Consider the following 17524-nt stretch of genomic DNA (forward strand, 5'->3'; position numbering starts at 1 on the left):
TTCTTGTTCAGCTACAGCAGTATATCATGGTGAGGAGCAATAATGTTGGATGACATCCACACTTGCTGTTATCATCTCTCCAAATAAGTGTTAAATTTAAGGTCAGCATTCTGGGCAGGCTGGTCGTCAGAATGTTATTTCTTAATGTTGAAAATATTCTCATGCTTTTACTCATTTACTGCCAAATTATCAAGTTGGGAGGAAGACACTGATAATAAATCAATCAATCAATCTTTATTTGTATAGCGCCAAATCACAACAAACGTTATCTCAAGACGCTTTTACAAACATAGGAGGTCTAGACCACACTATGTCAAATTATGAACAGAGACCCAACTTCAAGACAGGGTAAGACTCAGTCTGACCCCACCTTAATCCATCATGAGCATTGCACATCGCAGTATTTAGCTAGTTACAGTGGTGAGGAAAAACTTCCTTTTAACAGGCAGAAACCTCAGGCAGAACCAGACTCATGTTAGACAGCCATCATGCCTCGACCGAGTTGGGTCTGGAAAGACAGATAGAGGGGAGTAAGAGAGAGAAGTGATAGTGATGAGACGAGTCATAGAAGCTGTTGCCGCTGGAGTCCAGCATGTCCGTATCAGCTGGAGTCCAGATCGTCCGCAGCAGGAGGACGTCTACGGCAGCTCAGAGGAATCTACGAGACAATGGAGCTCAGGGACTCCAGAAAGGTCTATGGTTAGTAACTTTAATGGGACAGGCAGAGTTAAAGTAAGTGATGAGGGGGTTAGGGGGAAGGGGGTGAGCTAGGATCCCAGTGTGTCAGTGTGCCAGTTCCCCCGGCAGTCTAGGCCTATAGCAGCATGACAAAAGCTGGTCCAAGCCTGATCCAGCTCTAACTATAAGCTTTATCAAAAAGGAAAGCTTTAAGCCTACTCTTAAAAGTGGAGAGGGTGTCTGCCTCCCGGACCCTGACTGGTAGATGATTCCAAAGGAGAGGGGCCTGATAACTGAAGGTTCTACCTCCCATACTACTTTTAGAGATTTTAGGTACAACTAGCAAGCCTGCATGTTGGGAGCATAGAGTTCTAGAGGGGTGATAACCATTGTTTGATATAGTTTCCCCCTCCAAAACTCCCCCAATCTGCTTGGTCAGTACCATGAGGGTGTGGTTGGATCAGAATTCACCATCAGTGCATTTAATGGGGATCAAAACCCGGTTATTCTGATGACCCAGTTCTGCATTTAAAAAAATAATTTTAGGGATGGTCAGTTTTTCTTGGAAGTGAGGTTGTATGGGGATGCAAGCCCCAGAACCAGAACAGTAAGGTAGTGCCAACAGGTATTAGTGGTGACTGACCGGTGTATGTGAGTATGGTTGAACGTGCAAAGAGGTTTAAAGTTTGGCTACATTTTACCAAAGTAAAAGATATAGAGAAACCAAAATGCAAGAAGGGGACACAATCTTCATGGCCAATAACATCAGCATCATGTATCAGTTTAAATCACAATGCAGTAGGGGTGAGTATTGGCAAGAACCTCACGATACGATACTCATCACGATACTTGGGTCACGATACGACAGTATCACGATATATCACGATATCACAGTATTGTGATATTTTGCGATATTCTACACAGTTAACTAAGAGAAAAATAGATATGGTGTATATGTAAATCACACAATATTACTAAAAATCTAAAGGACAAATTAAAATTATTTGATTGATAACAACTATTCCAATTTATTGTTTTTGAATTACTGAAGTCTTATTTTAGTTCCAAATCCACTACAATATGAATTTTTATTTTTTACAAAAAAATCTATATTAAGAGTTAAAATATCAGTATTATATTGGAGGTCAAAGTATCGCAATATATTGCTGTATCAATATTTTTTCACTCCTCTACAATGCAGTACCTTCCACTGTCCTTGGTTTTAAAAAAAAAAACCCTGTCAAGTCTGCTGCTGCTGCAGGACGGTCTCTCTCCTCCACTTCAAGCAGCTGGGTAATCCCAACGAAACTTAGTCAGAAGTACCATTTGGTAGTTGTTAAGTTAGCAACTAGTTAGTAGTAAGTTAAGTAAATAGTGATCCAGCAAAGAAATCTGTGTTAAAATCGGCAGGATGTAAGCGAAACATCATCAATGTAAGAAATACCAGATCGGGTAAACACATATATCTTCATGTATCTTCATATCTTCAATTTGGACCAATTATTGGAAGTTTGCTAAACACTAATAAAGCCCAGACAAGCCTGATAATATCAGCTGAGTGATATATTGGCCAGACTGAAAAAGTAACCAAAAGTGTTGAATATTTGGCTGAAACGTCCAATCTATGTAGGATTCTGTTGCACATAGAAGCTCAGCTGAAGTACATTTCAGCATTTTAATTGAAATAAAGTATCCTGGAAGTGACCATCAAACATTTTCCTGATTCAAAGTGTGGTGTCCAAATATTTTGGCAGCCTACTGTGGCAGTATTAGGATTGAAGAGGGAGATGCAATCCAAGTAAAGCACCACACCATTCAGGGGGAAAAGTATTTTCAGCGAGATGATGTCTTTGCTATAAAGACGATGCAGACTTTTTCTGAGCACTCACTGATCTTTTAGGATGCATTTGGATATTATGTGGATTATTGTTCATGTGGGTTTGGCTCTTATGTTTATGTATTAGTCCAAGTGAATGAGTGTGTTTGTTTGTGTGTGTGTGTGTGTGTGTGTGTGTGTGTGTGTGTGTGTGTGTGTGTGTGTGTGTGTGTGTGTTGTAGGGGGTAGGTATTGACAGATGGCCTGCTCTCGGAGGACAGAGAGGAGCTGCTTAATCCAGGAAATGAGAGAGAGGGAGAGAGCTGGCTCTGTCCTGCGTTGCTCTGCTTCTGTTTGATGGATGAATACTTACCTGGTCACAGTTTTCCTCCTACAGCGCTCCATCACCGCCCCAATCAATATCCACTCTGTGTTGGTACTCCTTTGTTTATAAAGATGAGTCCCTCTCTCTCTCTCTCTCTCCCTCTCTCTCCCTCTCTCTCTTTGTCTGGTTGATTCCATTCTTCCTCCTCATCCCTGAATCAGACAGTGACAGGTGGCCGAGCCGGCTTCCACGCCAATGCTCTCCCCGCTCGCTGTCTGTTCCTGCACTCCGTCAAACCGTCACGAGTGCCAAGGGGCTCCCGGTGAATTTCCTGCTCCAGGGTCTGATCTGATACTACTTGGCTGTGAGGGACAGAGTGAATTTTTCAGGCGTCTGAATCCCTCTGGAGGGCAGGAAGTTACCTCCGGGGCTGTGGATGTAGGGCAAGGGCATCTGTGTACTCTCACACACACACAGTCGTGCAAAAATGCTGTCCAAAGCTGGCAGCAGATTGGGTTTTTCTGGAGGGAATAACACGTTTTCATATTGATTTAGTCACTCGTGTTTACAGCTTTAGAGTTCTATTTCCAGGTTAAATACAATTTGATTGCGTTTGCTTTCCTATAAAATGAAAAATTGCCGTTTTGAAAAATAACACAACAGAACGTTATAGATTAAAGCTTAAACCAACACTCAGATTTAATTTTATCATCTCCCTGCGAGCGTGTTTACAGTTCAGTCAAGTGAACAGCTCAAAGCTCAACACTGTAATGTAAACAGTGAACAAAAATAAATTGTTGATTCAGTCGTAATATCTCAGATTTCATCTGAGGACACAGCCTGTGCTTCACGACATGAAACCCAGCAGGATATAAAACACTTTCTCTGTACGTCTTCAAATATGTCTCTGTTTTTATCGATACAGTGCATTGTTTGTCTGGCCTCGGATTTCTATCTTTGGGAGAAAAATAGTTTGTATTGATTCGGCTTCTCCAACTTAAGATAAAATGTCTTGCGGTTAACCCCTCCATCCCCACAGGCTTGGAACAGCTGTGTTAAATGCATGGTAGTACAGGAAGCATGCCAAGGCTTCCAAAGAGTAGAAAATGCTGGACAATCACTGTCATCTCTCTCTTCATCTCCCTCTATCTCTATCCCTCTTTCCAACCTAAACTCGGTCACAGCAGATGTCTGTCTAACATGAGTCTGGTCCTGCTGCAGGTTTCTGCCTGTTAAAGGAAGTTTGTCCTTGCTGCTGTAACTTGCTAAATGCTGCAAAGTGCTCTGTTCATGGTGGATTAAGATGAGATCAGACTGAGTCCTGTCTGTAAGATGGGACTGGATCTTATCCTGTCTTGTATGGTCTTTGTTAATACTATAACATAGAGTCTAGACCTGCTCTGTTTGTAAAGCGTCTTAAGATAACATTTGTTGTGATTTGGCGCTAAATCAATAAAGATTGATTGATTGACATCTTTAATCCTCTCCATTAGGTGTGATGATCCAGACAGATAACATAATTCCCGGTCATTTAGAATCTCTGAATCACTAGTTCAAGCACTTAAAAAATGATTAAAAGCAGAAAAAGTAATTATTGTATTTGAATATGATGAAAAAAACAAAAACTGACATGTTATACTTCTGACCGTGTTCTGGCTTCATAGTCAGAGTTGCAGAGTGCAGTCCTCTTTTGTCTTCTTCTGGGGAATGTATAAAACATTTTTCTCCACATTGTGCCTCAGCTTTCTTGTCATATGGATAATAGAACATGCCGAAAATATGTCTTTAGAAAGTCGGGACTTCAACTGCTGCAGGAAAAATACTTTGAAAAATGCTGTCTCAATATTTGTTCTGGCCTCTTTTTTCACTCTCAGGAAGAAAAAATCAAGATTATAAGTTTTAACCTTATTTCATCCAGACCTGACTTCCCTGATATCAGTCATATCTCAACATTTAAATCCTGGTTAGTGCTTACTGGTTGTTTACGTTCAATACTGAAGACGTCAGGAGACATTTAACTATCATCACAATCTTTCCCAAGCCTTACTGATGAGCCTCTGTTATTAAAATGCAACCAAATAATTAAATATTGCACAAACCTGCAACTCAGGTGTGACAGTCCTGCACTTTGTATACCTACTACCCACTTAAATGACCTCTTTGTGAATCCTGTGCTGTTCATAAATCTGGTGCTTCATTCACTCTAAAACATTGTCTGTGTGTGATTCCATTGGGTATATAATTCAGGCACTATTTGAATAACATCATCATCATTTAGGAGGGGTTTAGGTTTCATCGCCCTACCCGATAGTACTTTGACGTCAAGGAGTCAGTATTCAAAACGTTGATCTTATGGCTGAAGGAAGAATTGTTCTAACTTCAAGTAAAAAACGCCCTCTTGATATATTTTGAATGTCTTTCAAATTGTAAAATCTAACAGTTTTTACCTTGATATTGGTCTCCAACATGTCCTCAAGGAAAATTGTTGCTCTATAGAAGCTAAATATTGTAAAAAGGCTACCAGCTTCTTCCTCAATTGTGTTTCTGACATTTGATACTGGGCTTGGAGGGTGAAATCAGTTCATCTATGCCTTTAAAGTACAAAAAATAGAGCTGTGGAGGCAAAAAGTTTTGGTCCATAAAAATTCAAGGAGCAGAGATGCTAACATATTTTACACCTGAGGGAAACAGACTTCATACTACACACGTCTTTGATCTCTTCTTCTGCATTAAGATATTTTTTTACTGCAGCTGTAAGGGGGATACAAGGAACCACATGGTTTAAGTTGAATCGACTTTGTCCAGAATTTGAACAAAGAGAAGTGAACCACATAAAAGCTTCCATGCTGTGTGACACAAATGGTGCATACCTAATCCACATAACCACAGACTTCAGGATTAAACTGAAATTGCATTTGACTCTGCAGCTCTAAACCACAGGGAATTTAAAGACACTAAACCCTGAACCACATGGCAAAGACCCTGTACATAACTTCACTCACCAGCAGCTGATTCAATAATAACTAGATATTGTCATTTGAACACAGTAGATAATAATGAGGTCAGGAAATGATCAACTGGAAATGATTTGGTCCTGAAGATCTCATTATTTTGGATGAGACTTCAGCCAAGAGAACCTCGCCATGACCTATTTCACATCCACCACCTTTAAGTAGAATGTGAATGCAGCTGACAGAATCCGGAAGAGAGAAGAAGAAAGGACAAGGATGGTCCCAGGCAGTTTCAAGCTGCTGTTTTCTGCAAGAGCCACTCGAGCTAATTGAGCGCCTGTGACAGGAAGCCCCAACGGGATGTCGCTGGTCACTGCTAAAAGGGTCAGGAGATTCAAAGTGAAGCGTGACGTGCATACAGGCAAGTTGTGCAAAGCCTCGTCTGCATATTCTCATGGGACGAGGGTAAACACTTGGCTGTCTTGCGTTGACACTGATGTCCATTCGACAGCTGAACTCCAGCAAAACAAAGACCGAGGATGAGATCATAGTTCAGAAAATGATGTTTCTTTGAGGCCATGTGAATAATCTTTTGTGGTGTATCAGAGCTCACTGACATTCGACCCTAATCCGGACGTCATACGATCCTTCCTTTCTTTGTTCAGCACTTATCCCTCCTCTAAGATGTTGTTTTATTAATGTGTGTGTATCTGTGTATCTGCAGGACCTGTCCGCTCTACAGTGTGACGTGTGTATCCTCGTCTTCTCAGTGACCGACAGGCGAAGTTTCCACCGCACCGCCCAGCTCCGCCTCCTCCTCAGGGAGGCCCAGCCACAAACACCAATCATCCTGGTGGGCAACAAGAGTGACCTAGTCCGTTCCCGTGAAATCAGCGCAGAGGGTAGGTTGAGGGAGGTGAAAGAAAAAACTGTCATACATGAACTCCAATGTGCTGTTATCTGAAGACGTGCCTCAAACTGGGATTGTCTAATTTCAGTTTAGCAGGCATAACTCGGCATGGCAGATCTGTCAAGCTGTGGTTTTCTCTGCTCTGTGAAGAGGTGTTGGTGTAGAAATAACAAGAGAGATTCTCTGCTCTTTAGGAAGCTGCATAGTTATGCCTGATTTAGCATTTTTAATAAGCATCACTATCATACAAACAAGAATACAAGACATTAATTAACCAGCCTCCTCCTATATAAACTGCAAACTTTAGCTCATTAGTTAGTTTGCATGCTATAGTCGTCAAATCTTAGACCTCTGTTACAAAGATAGCTGACTCTTCAATTATTATGTCTTTTTTGACTGCAAACCAGAGCACGCCTGTGCATGATTCATGGGTACAGGTATTGTTAGATCACTGTGCAAAATTGGATAGAGTTGCAGCAGCTTAGGTTTCAGTACTATCAGAAGAGATATCAGTTCAATCAATCAAACAGCACTTTTCATACAATGACATTGTAACACAAAGTGCTGTACAAAAAATTATAAAAATAGAATAAATTAAGAAAAAAAAAAAATAATAATAAAAAGAAAAGATGTACAAAAAAAAATGACCCCCCCTCCATTCTAATCCCGACCCTACCCCGACCCCAAAACCCACCCACAATCCTAAGGTGAAGAACACAACATGCAACAATAATAATAAAAAACAATAAATTAAATAAATAAATACAAACAAAAATAAGTTGCTGAACGAACAGAGGAAACACTCTCATGATATCTTAATGAGGAAACACTGGAGGTAAAATAAGATGTTAAAACTCAACACAAGAAATTTAAATCACCAGAATAAAATACATTTGTAAGATAATAAAACACTAAAATATTAAACCATTAAAAGAAAATAAGATGCTATACTTGAAATTAATAAATAAATAAAATAAAATAAATTACTAAGATAATAAAACACTAAAAGTTGTCAGGTAAATTGAAAGAAGTTCTACTTGTGTTGCCAGATCTGGTTCCAAAAAGCAGCCTTTGGAAGATATGAGGGTTGCAAAAATCGTATATTTGCATGAGTGACTATGAGATGAAGCAATCGGTCATACTGTGTGCTTACATTTACCTCTCCCATGGGACTTAAGAGATTCAGAACCTGAGTATGACACAGTCACAGTCAAACCACTGTCTCTGACAGCCAACCTTACTTTCAGTGTGAAGAGTGACTTCATGTTTGAGGTTGTGTAATGCCTGGCCGACAGGAAACCTCAACAGCCACGGAAAATGTTAGAGACCCCACACATGACCACAAATAACAACAAGATAAACAGTTTTATTCCAATAGTGATTGAAGAGCATCAGTATGACCAACACGGCACACAACACCACACTATCAAACATGGAAACAAACATGGCGGACGATTGGATGGTCTTAGCTACCTGGTACATCCATTGTGAGAACTATTTATGTTCATCTCCTCTCCAGTCAGTGGTATGTTCTTCAAGACGTGTTGTATAAACACTTGAGAAGTATCCTCTCTATCTGATGTCCATTTAACTTCGTTTGTTGCATCTCCTTCTTCAGTCAACATGCCTCCCACCATGGGAAGATCTGGCAAGATAACCGTAAGAAATAAAACAACATCATGACTGTGCTGACTTTTGTTGTAGGAGGTGAATCAGGCCCCAAATCAGCTTGGTTATCTTGTGGTGTGTGCCCCATTTTAGAAAAAAAAAACCCTGTTCACAAAAAGCTCGAACACTGATTGATTTCCCCTGCTGTTAGAGAGCCCATCCATCAGCAGCCCTGTCCTGGCCTCTGTTGTTCTGAGGAAGTTCAAGTGAACCCAGACAGAATCATTATCTCCGAAAGCAAAGTGATCAACAAATACCGGCCCTTTAAAAAGCCTTTTCGGTAGCATTTGTCAAAAGAATTGGCATCAACTAAAGCACTGGCTATTAGAAACTTAACTTTTACAATTCTAACAAAGTTAAAGTTTGATACTTGTTTTTTTTACCCTAACTTCAGGTTGTTTTCTGTTTTTTGAAGGTTTTTGTCTTTAGAAACTATAGTCCTCTCCTCCTGCGCTTACTGAATAAATGTCAGTGTCTCCATCCCCTGACAAGCTGTCACGATAAGCTTTCAAAGATCTAAAGTGAAAGTGGCAAATACTAATGGCTCTCAGATAGCTTTGAATAAAATACCATTTATATATGGAAATAAGAGGTAAAGCACGGGACATTCTCTGAACTGTTCATTTAGAACTTCAGCTCTCTCTTTGATATATAAGAGGATAGATTTGAATCAAGCTAAAAGAAAGGAAGAAAGAAACAAAAAAGAAAGAAAGAAGAAGAAAGAGAGAGGGAAAGGAGGGATGGAAGAAATGAAGAAAGAAAGGAATGAAGGAGGAAAGAAAGAAGAAAGAAAGAAAGAAAGAAAGACAGAAAGAAAGAAAGAAAGAAAGAAAGAAAGAAAGAAAGAAAGAAAGAGAGAGGGGAAGGAGGGATGGAAGAAATTCAGAATGAAAGGAAGAGGGAAAGAAAAAGAGAGGAAGGTGTGACGTAAGAAAGAAAGGAAGGAAGGAAGACAGGAAGGAAGAAATGATGGAAGGAAGAAAGGGAGGAGAAAGTAAGAAAGAAAGACAGAAAGGAATGAAGGAGGAAAGTATAAAGACAGAAGGAAAGGATGGACGGAAGAAAGAGAAGAAAGGAAGAAAGAAAGAAAGGATAGATGGAAGAAAGGAAGAAGAAAGAAAGAAAAAAAGAAAGGAAAGATTGAAGAAAGGAAGAAGAGGGAAAGAAAGGATGGAGGGAAGAAAGAAAGAAAGAAAGAAAGAAAGAAAGAAAGAAAGGGGGATAGATGGAAGAAGAAAGAAAATTATGGATGGAAGAAAGGAAGGAGAAATAAAATACAGAGGGAAGATGGAAGTAGAAAGAACGAAGGGAAAGAAGGAAAGAAAGAGAAAGAAAGAATGAAAGAAAGAAAGAAAGAAAGAAAGAAGACATTCATTGATCTTTCCTCCTGTTTCATAAATATATTCAGAGACTTCTGGAGGGATTACTTTTGAACCTGACTGAATCAGTTTTTCTGAAGTTCAGTAATCTCACTTCATTTCAAAGAGCTGTATATTTAATAGTGTTCTCTCTGTATTTATTCAGAGTGACATTTATTCCCTCACTTTTTCATCACTGCCTCTTTTCCTTCAAAAAAAAAATTCTGCGTTACCCTAATATATTAAAAGTGGCATAAATTAAATTCACATCAAAAGACAAAAATCCACAGTGTTATTTAATTAAGTGAACAAAAATAATGACACAAACAATGAAAGCCAACATTGTGCTTGCTCAATGTTCAAACAGAATGCAGAGAGAAGAGCGTGAATTCAGACGAGACTGTGCTCACATTACATCCCTGTGTCTGCTCCTGCCAATGAAAACTCACACTGAGGAAAGTAACCTACTTTACCAACTCTCCTGAAAGATCCCCCAGCTTCTCCAGCCTCAGCACATCCAACTTTTAAAGGATAAGCACAGTTAACAAATACCAAATATCTACCTAAACAAACATGCTCATGTTACTGCACTACAATTAAACGTGAAGAAATCACTTCATTTCATTTTATCTGCTTTAAATGGGGGACTGATTCTCCGCTAATCACTTTAGTTACACACCGTTTAGCTGTAGTCTTCATCTCCTCCTGCACTGATGCGTATTAGTGGAGTGTGTGTGTGTGTGTGTGTGTGTGTGTGTGTGTGTGTGTGTGTGTGTGTGTGTGTGTGTGCACTTGCAGCTTTAAACAGATTAAATCCTGAAACTTTTGGAAGACAAGAGGGAAAAAAAGTAGAAAGTTAATTAAAAAAAGCAATAAAGGTTGACTTAATCTGCAAAAAAAAAGTGTAATAAAATTAAATAAGAAATGTATTAAAACAACAGATGTCAAAAAGCAGGTGCACCAGTGCCTCGTGTGTCTGTTCTCAAAATGAATCCTCTGAAAATATAAAAAATAGTCAGCAAATGAAAAGTATGTCACCCAGTCATGGAGCTCATGTTAGCTTAGGTAGCCACAGATAATACAATCTGGCCATCCTAATGAAACTGTCAACTTCTAGAAATGGTAATGCAACTATTTTCTCCAACCATTTAATATCAAGGAAGCATTATTATCTCATAAATCATACTGTTTTAAGCTGCATACTACTGAGGCTTTCAGCATTGATTTGAGGAAAGAAAAAAACAACCTTTTTTCTGATTTATTGATTTCAAATGATTTCAGAATTACAATGATTTTGACTAACTTATAATCTAACCTAGGCCACCCAAGGAAACAAACAGGCTGTTTAGTTTAGTGCAGTTTTATTTTGGTTTGTGTTTGAAGAAATTGGGAGATACTCATGTTTTTAAATGGTAAATAGACTTGTACTTATATAGCACTTTTCTAGTCTTTCTGACCACTCAAAGCACTTTTACACTACTCGTCACATTCACCCCTTCATACCAATTCACTCACTGATGGTAGAGGCTGCTTCAGTAAGGGACCATCAGTGTTAGCTAATCTCATTCATTCACACACCTCTGAAGCAATTCGGGGTCCAGTGTCTTGCTCAAGGACACTTGTGCATGTGACTGCCAGAGCTGGGATCGAACCGACAACCTTCTGACTGATATACAGCCAACTCTACCCACTGAGCCACAGCTGCAGTGTGACATTTAGCAGAACAGGCTTGGTGGAAATGGAATAGAACATTCATAATGTTAAAATTATAGTAAATTCATCTTAATTGACATTTTTGATTGTAAAAACTTGAGAAATGGAGGATCATACTTACAAATCATCTCTGCAGCTTCTTGTCCTTGAAGGCCACCATCGCTACTGGAATTTCACTAATGTGAGGAGTGAGCACAAGAGTGTTTCAATCTAGAATCTGACCGCTGGATATTGCTAAATATTCCCATTCTTTACAGACTGTAATTTGACGTTTGGTATTATTATTATGAGTTTTTAGATTTTGCATGGGCACATAGGACTTTGCAGTTTTTCAGACATCATGCATGACGGTGATGTTGCATTCTTCATGGATATAAAAATATGCATCTGAAATGTATTCAGGCAGACTAGTGGCGACTTAAGAGACAATCAAGCAAATACTCGAAGAGCTGCTTTTTACATTTTCATGAAGAAACTTTTCTTGTAATTATGATTTTTTATCTCGCCTGCATACTGAAACAGGCACAGCAAAAGTATCAAGAGTGCTCCCTAGCCAACCTGTAGTTTGAATCTGCAAAGATGCCAGCAACACTTAGCTGCTGAATGATGCAGAAAGAAAAAAGAAACACACTTGAGAGATTTGAAATGCTCTCGTACACTTTCTTCTGAATTGCTTTTAAGTAGCTTCCAGTTGGAAGGCCTGTAATGGGAAATGTCTTGACACAAATTGATGCTTTTTCTACATAATGTAACGGATAAGGGCGCCCAAATGTCCAAAATGAAAATGTGTACTTGATGAGCTCACACACACACACTTTTCCCCAAAGCAAACACTGGTGTGCAGTTTCCCATCTATCCCCTCTTTAAACCCTGTTTCCTGAATTTCTTTCTTTTGGCTCATCTGTCTCTCTATTACAACATAAATCTTCCTCCAAGCAGACATGATCTTCATTAGAAAAACTCTGGTGGGATCTGTCTTTGATCAGTAGAATCAATCTCTCTCTGTTTGCAGTATCCAGGGATAAAACTCTGTATGCACACTCATTATATGGGAATAAAACTATCATCCGTCATGGTAGTAAAAGGAGGAAATACACGCTGCATATGGTTTTTAGTACGCTGTATTGTCTGACAATAAAACTACCCACGGTGTAATTTGGGCTTTTTTTTCACACTGACGCTCAAAGAGTCTTTTAATGAAGACACATCGACCACTCTAGTGGTAGTTTGAACTCTTTGTGTGGACATTTGAAGCTAAAATGGAAATATGCTCCAGCCTTCATAAAAGAAACAAGCAGATGGATAGAAGTGTGTTCTGTTTATTACTTCCCTAATTTGTTTGTCTGGATTTTCTCAGAGAATGTTAAGATAAGATAAAAAATTACTGTATTGATCCCTAGGGGGAAATTCTTTTGTTGCAGCAACCCAGACACAAGTACAATCAAGAATAAGTTTCAATAAGTAAAATAAAATAAGTAAAAATAAAATAGATAAATAAAGATAGAATAAAATGTACAAATTTAAGAAATGTACAAATGTTACAAATGGTGTAAATAGTGGTAATTACAGGCAGTATTATAAATGGTTTAGTAGTGACAGGTTGACATGGTGTGATTATGGTTCGGTTATGACAGATTAAGCAATATAATAAACATATATGGGTATATACTAGGGATGCACCGATCTGATCCTGGTATCGAATATCGGCCACATCGGACTCAAAAAGCTAGATCGGATATCGGTGACAAGGGGCCGATATATAGAGCTGATCCATATTGCAGATCTATGTCAGTTCTATGCTTTTCTGTGTTTACAACAGCCATGTGCGTCTCCTACGTCATCAGCGCCAGCCGGTCTGTGCATTTATGCCCGGTGGAGCATGATGGAGAATAACTACAGAGACTCTGCAGATTAGGTGCATGCTTCTTTTGCTAACAACTCTGCCAGAAACTTGAAACATGCGCAGCGGTAATGTTTCCACGGATGGCAGTCAAGCTTAAAAATATAATGGAAACCCAAAGGAGGAAGGTTACGTCAGCTGTAGCCGACTGCAAAGAAGGACGAAACCTTCTATAAGAAGAAGAAAGAAAGAAGAAACTTACTTTATTAATCCCAAGGGGGAAATTCAATTTTTTTCACTTGTGTTGTTTTTCGGTCATGCACAGTTATTTTGGCACTTTGGGATAGATGTCAGAGTGAGGATACTGCCATCAACCGGAGCACCCCAAGCAGTTGGGGGTTCGGTGCCTTGCTCAAGGGCACCTCAGCAGTGCCCAGGCAAGTGAACCAGCGCCTCTCCAGCCACCAGTCCACTTGCCAAGCTTCGTCCATGCTGGGTCTCGAACCGGCGACCCTTCGGTTCCCAAGCCAGGTCCCTATGGACTGAGCTACTGCCGCCCCCATAAATGGATTTAAAGTGTGAAAAAATGGACAGGTTTTTAGATTTAATTGTTCCGACAAAGTCAGAAAAGCCTGAAGTTGCCAAAACAAGATTCTATCCTCACATTAAGGAATAGAGATTGTCAAAATCAATACAGGGATCGGATCAGCTAGTATCAGTATCGGGACCTAAAAAGTGGGATTGGTCCATCCCTAGTATATACTATGATTTTAAGTTGTAGTAAACAATAATGATGTAATATAACATATTATAATATAATATAATATAACAATAATAATTATATAATATACTACTGTAATATGCATTATAATGTCATCAGCAGCCAGATGGTCAAAAGCAGGGCAGGGATGAATCTGTTCATTTATCCTTAAAACATAACAGGACGGTATTTTGTCGGGAAGGTACCTCCCTGCAGGAGTGGGCCTGCAGAGAGGTTGGCTGTAAAGAAAGACTGTGCTTGGTTTTATAGTGGAGTAAAAAGGGTATAAAAAGAGTACAAGTTAGTAATAAAAAAGTTTTAAAGTTGGACCTCTGGGATTTAAATGAGACTCTTTGGTGATCTCTGACTTTTATATCAGCCCACCATGTTTCATGGTACCTCCTAACAACAGTGATTAATTCTGAATAAATAGCAAGAGCATCACAAGACTGGATCTGCCATTGACACAGTTTTATTTTCAAGTAAATGTAAGAGGCCCAATGAAATGTTGGCACAGTGTGTACAGGATTACTGCTGCGGGTACCACTGACATCAGCACCAGCAGTTTACATGCAGTATGTGGGTTTGATTGAAATGCCCCATCAAATTTAGATCCTCAAAACTATATATATGTTTTTAGAAGTACAAATTACATGATGAAAAGACCTGATCCAACACAAATCTGCCATTAGATTATTGAATATATCTGAAAAATACATGGTGTTCCCACAAAGTAAAAACTCTTTCAGATGAGTCAAAGCCAAAGCTGCTGCCATAGTTCTCCTCTTTATACAGTGATGAGAATAAAGACTTAATTTTGTTGATTATTTTGCATTTTGTACTCACTTCTTATCAAGAGTCATGTGTGAAATTTGTTTGAAAGTTGTATTTAATGTTTAATTCCAACAAATGTTATACTAAGGGATCATTTGTTTTGGAATATTAAAATGATTTAATGCAACAAACAAACAATTTGAATGCAAGATGAATAAATCATGTAAATCTAAGAGCTAACTTTGGTCTTTTACTACTTTGGCATTCAACATTGGAGACAGGTCTTGGCGAAACGAATGGACTGAAGAAGAAACACACTTTGTACTGAATCGATTTAGCAATCCTCTGAACGAAGCACAGACCGGCTGTAATTTTCTGGACTTAATGTGGGAATGTTATATGCATCACTGGCAGGCTGTCCCTTTGTGTGAATTCATTAATGTTTCAGATATACAGTGGGTGCAGAGTGACTGCCATTAAAGGGAGGAGGGACTGACAGTTTGCACAGTATGGCCTTGATTTGAACTTGTGTTCACGGTCTAAACGGTGTATAAATTCAAAACGTCACGGTTGTTCCTGCACATTCCCAGTCGTCACAGCACACATTTATTTTAAATGTATCCTCTGACGTGTGCAAATTCAGACTCATATATTCCTATATTGCCTCCCTTTCTTTCTACTCCTATGGAAGGGTTTCATCTGTCCCTGTGCATCCCATGTTCTGTTTTTCCCCCCCCTCCAGATGGGACGTATCTGTCTGTTTGTCTGGATTATCTCCCTCCTCCAGGCCACATCTGCTCTTGCTATCTTTATGTATGTTTGTAGTCGCCATACATGCACATACACAGATGCAAACAAGCAGATGCACAGCTTCATCTCTCCAACTTCTCTGCCTGATGTTTTAAAGCCAGGGCTGAGATAAGAGGAGCAAAGAGAAGGGGAGTGACAGAGGGAAGGACGAATGTATGGCAGCAGTGTGTGTATTGACAGAGAGTCTCAGTATGAGGAGATATGTGAAAGGCATTGAGTATATGTGTGTGTAGGGGGAAAGCAGGGCTTGTTTTTTGTCCTTGAAAGAGCTTCTTTGATTTCGTAGTCTTTTAGATTGAAGATATTTTCACAAAGACAGGCTATATAGGGAGTGTTACATCAATGTGCGGGTGATTCCATCCATCAGGGAGGTAGCCTTATCCTCATTAAATGGGCACAATATGTCTCCATATCTCTCCCTGCCGGTATTAAAGAGGTTTCTCTATAGCCGTTTAATGAGAGACGATCTGTCCCAGCTCATTTTTGTTCTGCCCTTAAATGGAAACTCAGAAATTACCTGCCTACACCTCTAGGGAGGCTTTAAAGGTAAATTGTTCAGTGTGTAGAAGTTGTCAGTGACCAAAGGTGAATTTAACTTTGAGATGCAATTACAGCCTGTGTTATGACTCCTTACAAGAATCTGTCACAGTGATTTTAACCGTCACTTGACTCAGCTTTTCCTTTTAAAGCATTTTGATGTCTCCAGAGTCAAGTGACTTCCTGTAATGTGAAATGAGATCCTACAGTTATCTCTGCGGCTCTACTGTGCTTTACTGAAAGCTCTTTCTTTCTTTCGTTCTTTCTTTCTTTCTTCTGGTTTTCTGATGCGCAACGGACTGAAACCCACTCACTGTATGAATAGATGAAGGCGGCCTCTCCTCCTTATCTCATTATGCTAGAGTGAAACCAAAATACCCCTCATAACATTCACTGACACTGTTACACTGGTGATGTCATTAATAACTATACCCTGCACAGTAGAGATCAGCTGGTGGAGCCACAGTATTGACATCATGCTCTTCCTGCTAAACCAAACTTGAACATTTCACCACGATAAAACAGTGATTATTAGCTATCCCTATCCCTAGCCCTCATGGCGGCAGAGAATACATCACAACAACTTCTTGAGTCAGTCAGAGGTAGACACTCAACTTCAATAACTGGTCTGTTAGTGTTCACTTCTTCTCATCACTGCTCCTCTTGAAGTCCCTCCTTTAATGGATTGATGCCTCCAAGCTAGCTCAGGAAAGCAACTAAAGCTGATTGTCATTCTCACAATCACTCTACATACATACCCTCAACATTTGGGGTCTATTTAGGATGCACGATTTCCAGTTGCTCTCTCTTCTCTGCCACTGCTGCCTTCACTAACACCTGCCGAGCAACCAGCAGCTTAAAGTTATTGTCTCATCACTCCTCAGTTTCTGCATGTCGAATAAATCTAGGAGCCATGAGGTGCCTTGATGACAAATCTTAACAATGTCTGCTGCTGCAATACAGTTTCAACCAATACAAAGTGTTGAGATGTCTGACAGCACTCTGTTAATCTTGTTCCCAGAACTGCAGCAGCTTCATTTGTCAACGGAGCTGTCAATCTTAACATTATACCCCTCCGTTACCATCCAACAACTCCGTAAAACTAAACTGCTCAGTAAAATAAATAGAGCATCGTAAAAGCCAACGCTAATGAATGAAACCATGTTTGAGGAAAGCTCTGTGTTTTTTTATTTTGAACTTTGACCCATGTCCCATTTGAAAACATGCAGGAAGCTGGCTTTATGATCTACACTGCAACCAGTCTGCAAGGGGAGCTCCAAACTGTTTAGCTTCACCTTTGTGGAGCAGCCGTGTTGTCCATCTTTTTATTCAGTCCATGGTTAGACCTACCGTTACTACTAATGTTACTACTCGTCACTCCTAG

At 39.5% G+C, this 17524-nt stretch overlaps 1 protein-coding gene across 1 annotated transcript in view; it reads left to right on the plus strand.

Moving 5' to 3' along the window:
* Nucleotides 1-17524, plus strand: part of rem2 (RAS (RAD and GEM)-like GTP binding 2) — a 51267-nt gene that overhangs the window by 22573 nt on the left and 11170 nt on the right. The window contains exon 4 of the mRNA XM_034703404.1: nt 6495-6672. Within this exon, the coding sequence (XP_034559295.1) occupies nt 6495-6672 (178 nt within the window). The remainder of the gene's footprint in view (nt 1-6494; nt 6673-17524) is intronic.

Source organism: Notolabrus celidotus, chromosome 15 (assembly GCF_009762535.1).
Source record: "Notolabrus celidotus isolate fNotCel1 chromosome 15, fNotCel1.pri, whole genome shotgun sequence".
In the NCBI taxonomy this organism is placed as follows: Eukaryota; Metazoa; Chordata; class Actinopteri; order Labriformes; family Labridae; genus Notolabrus; species Notolabrus celidotus.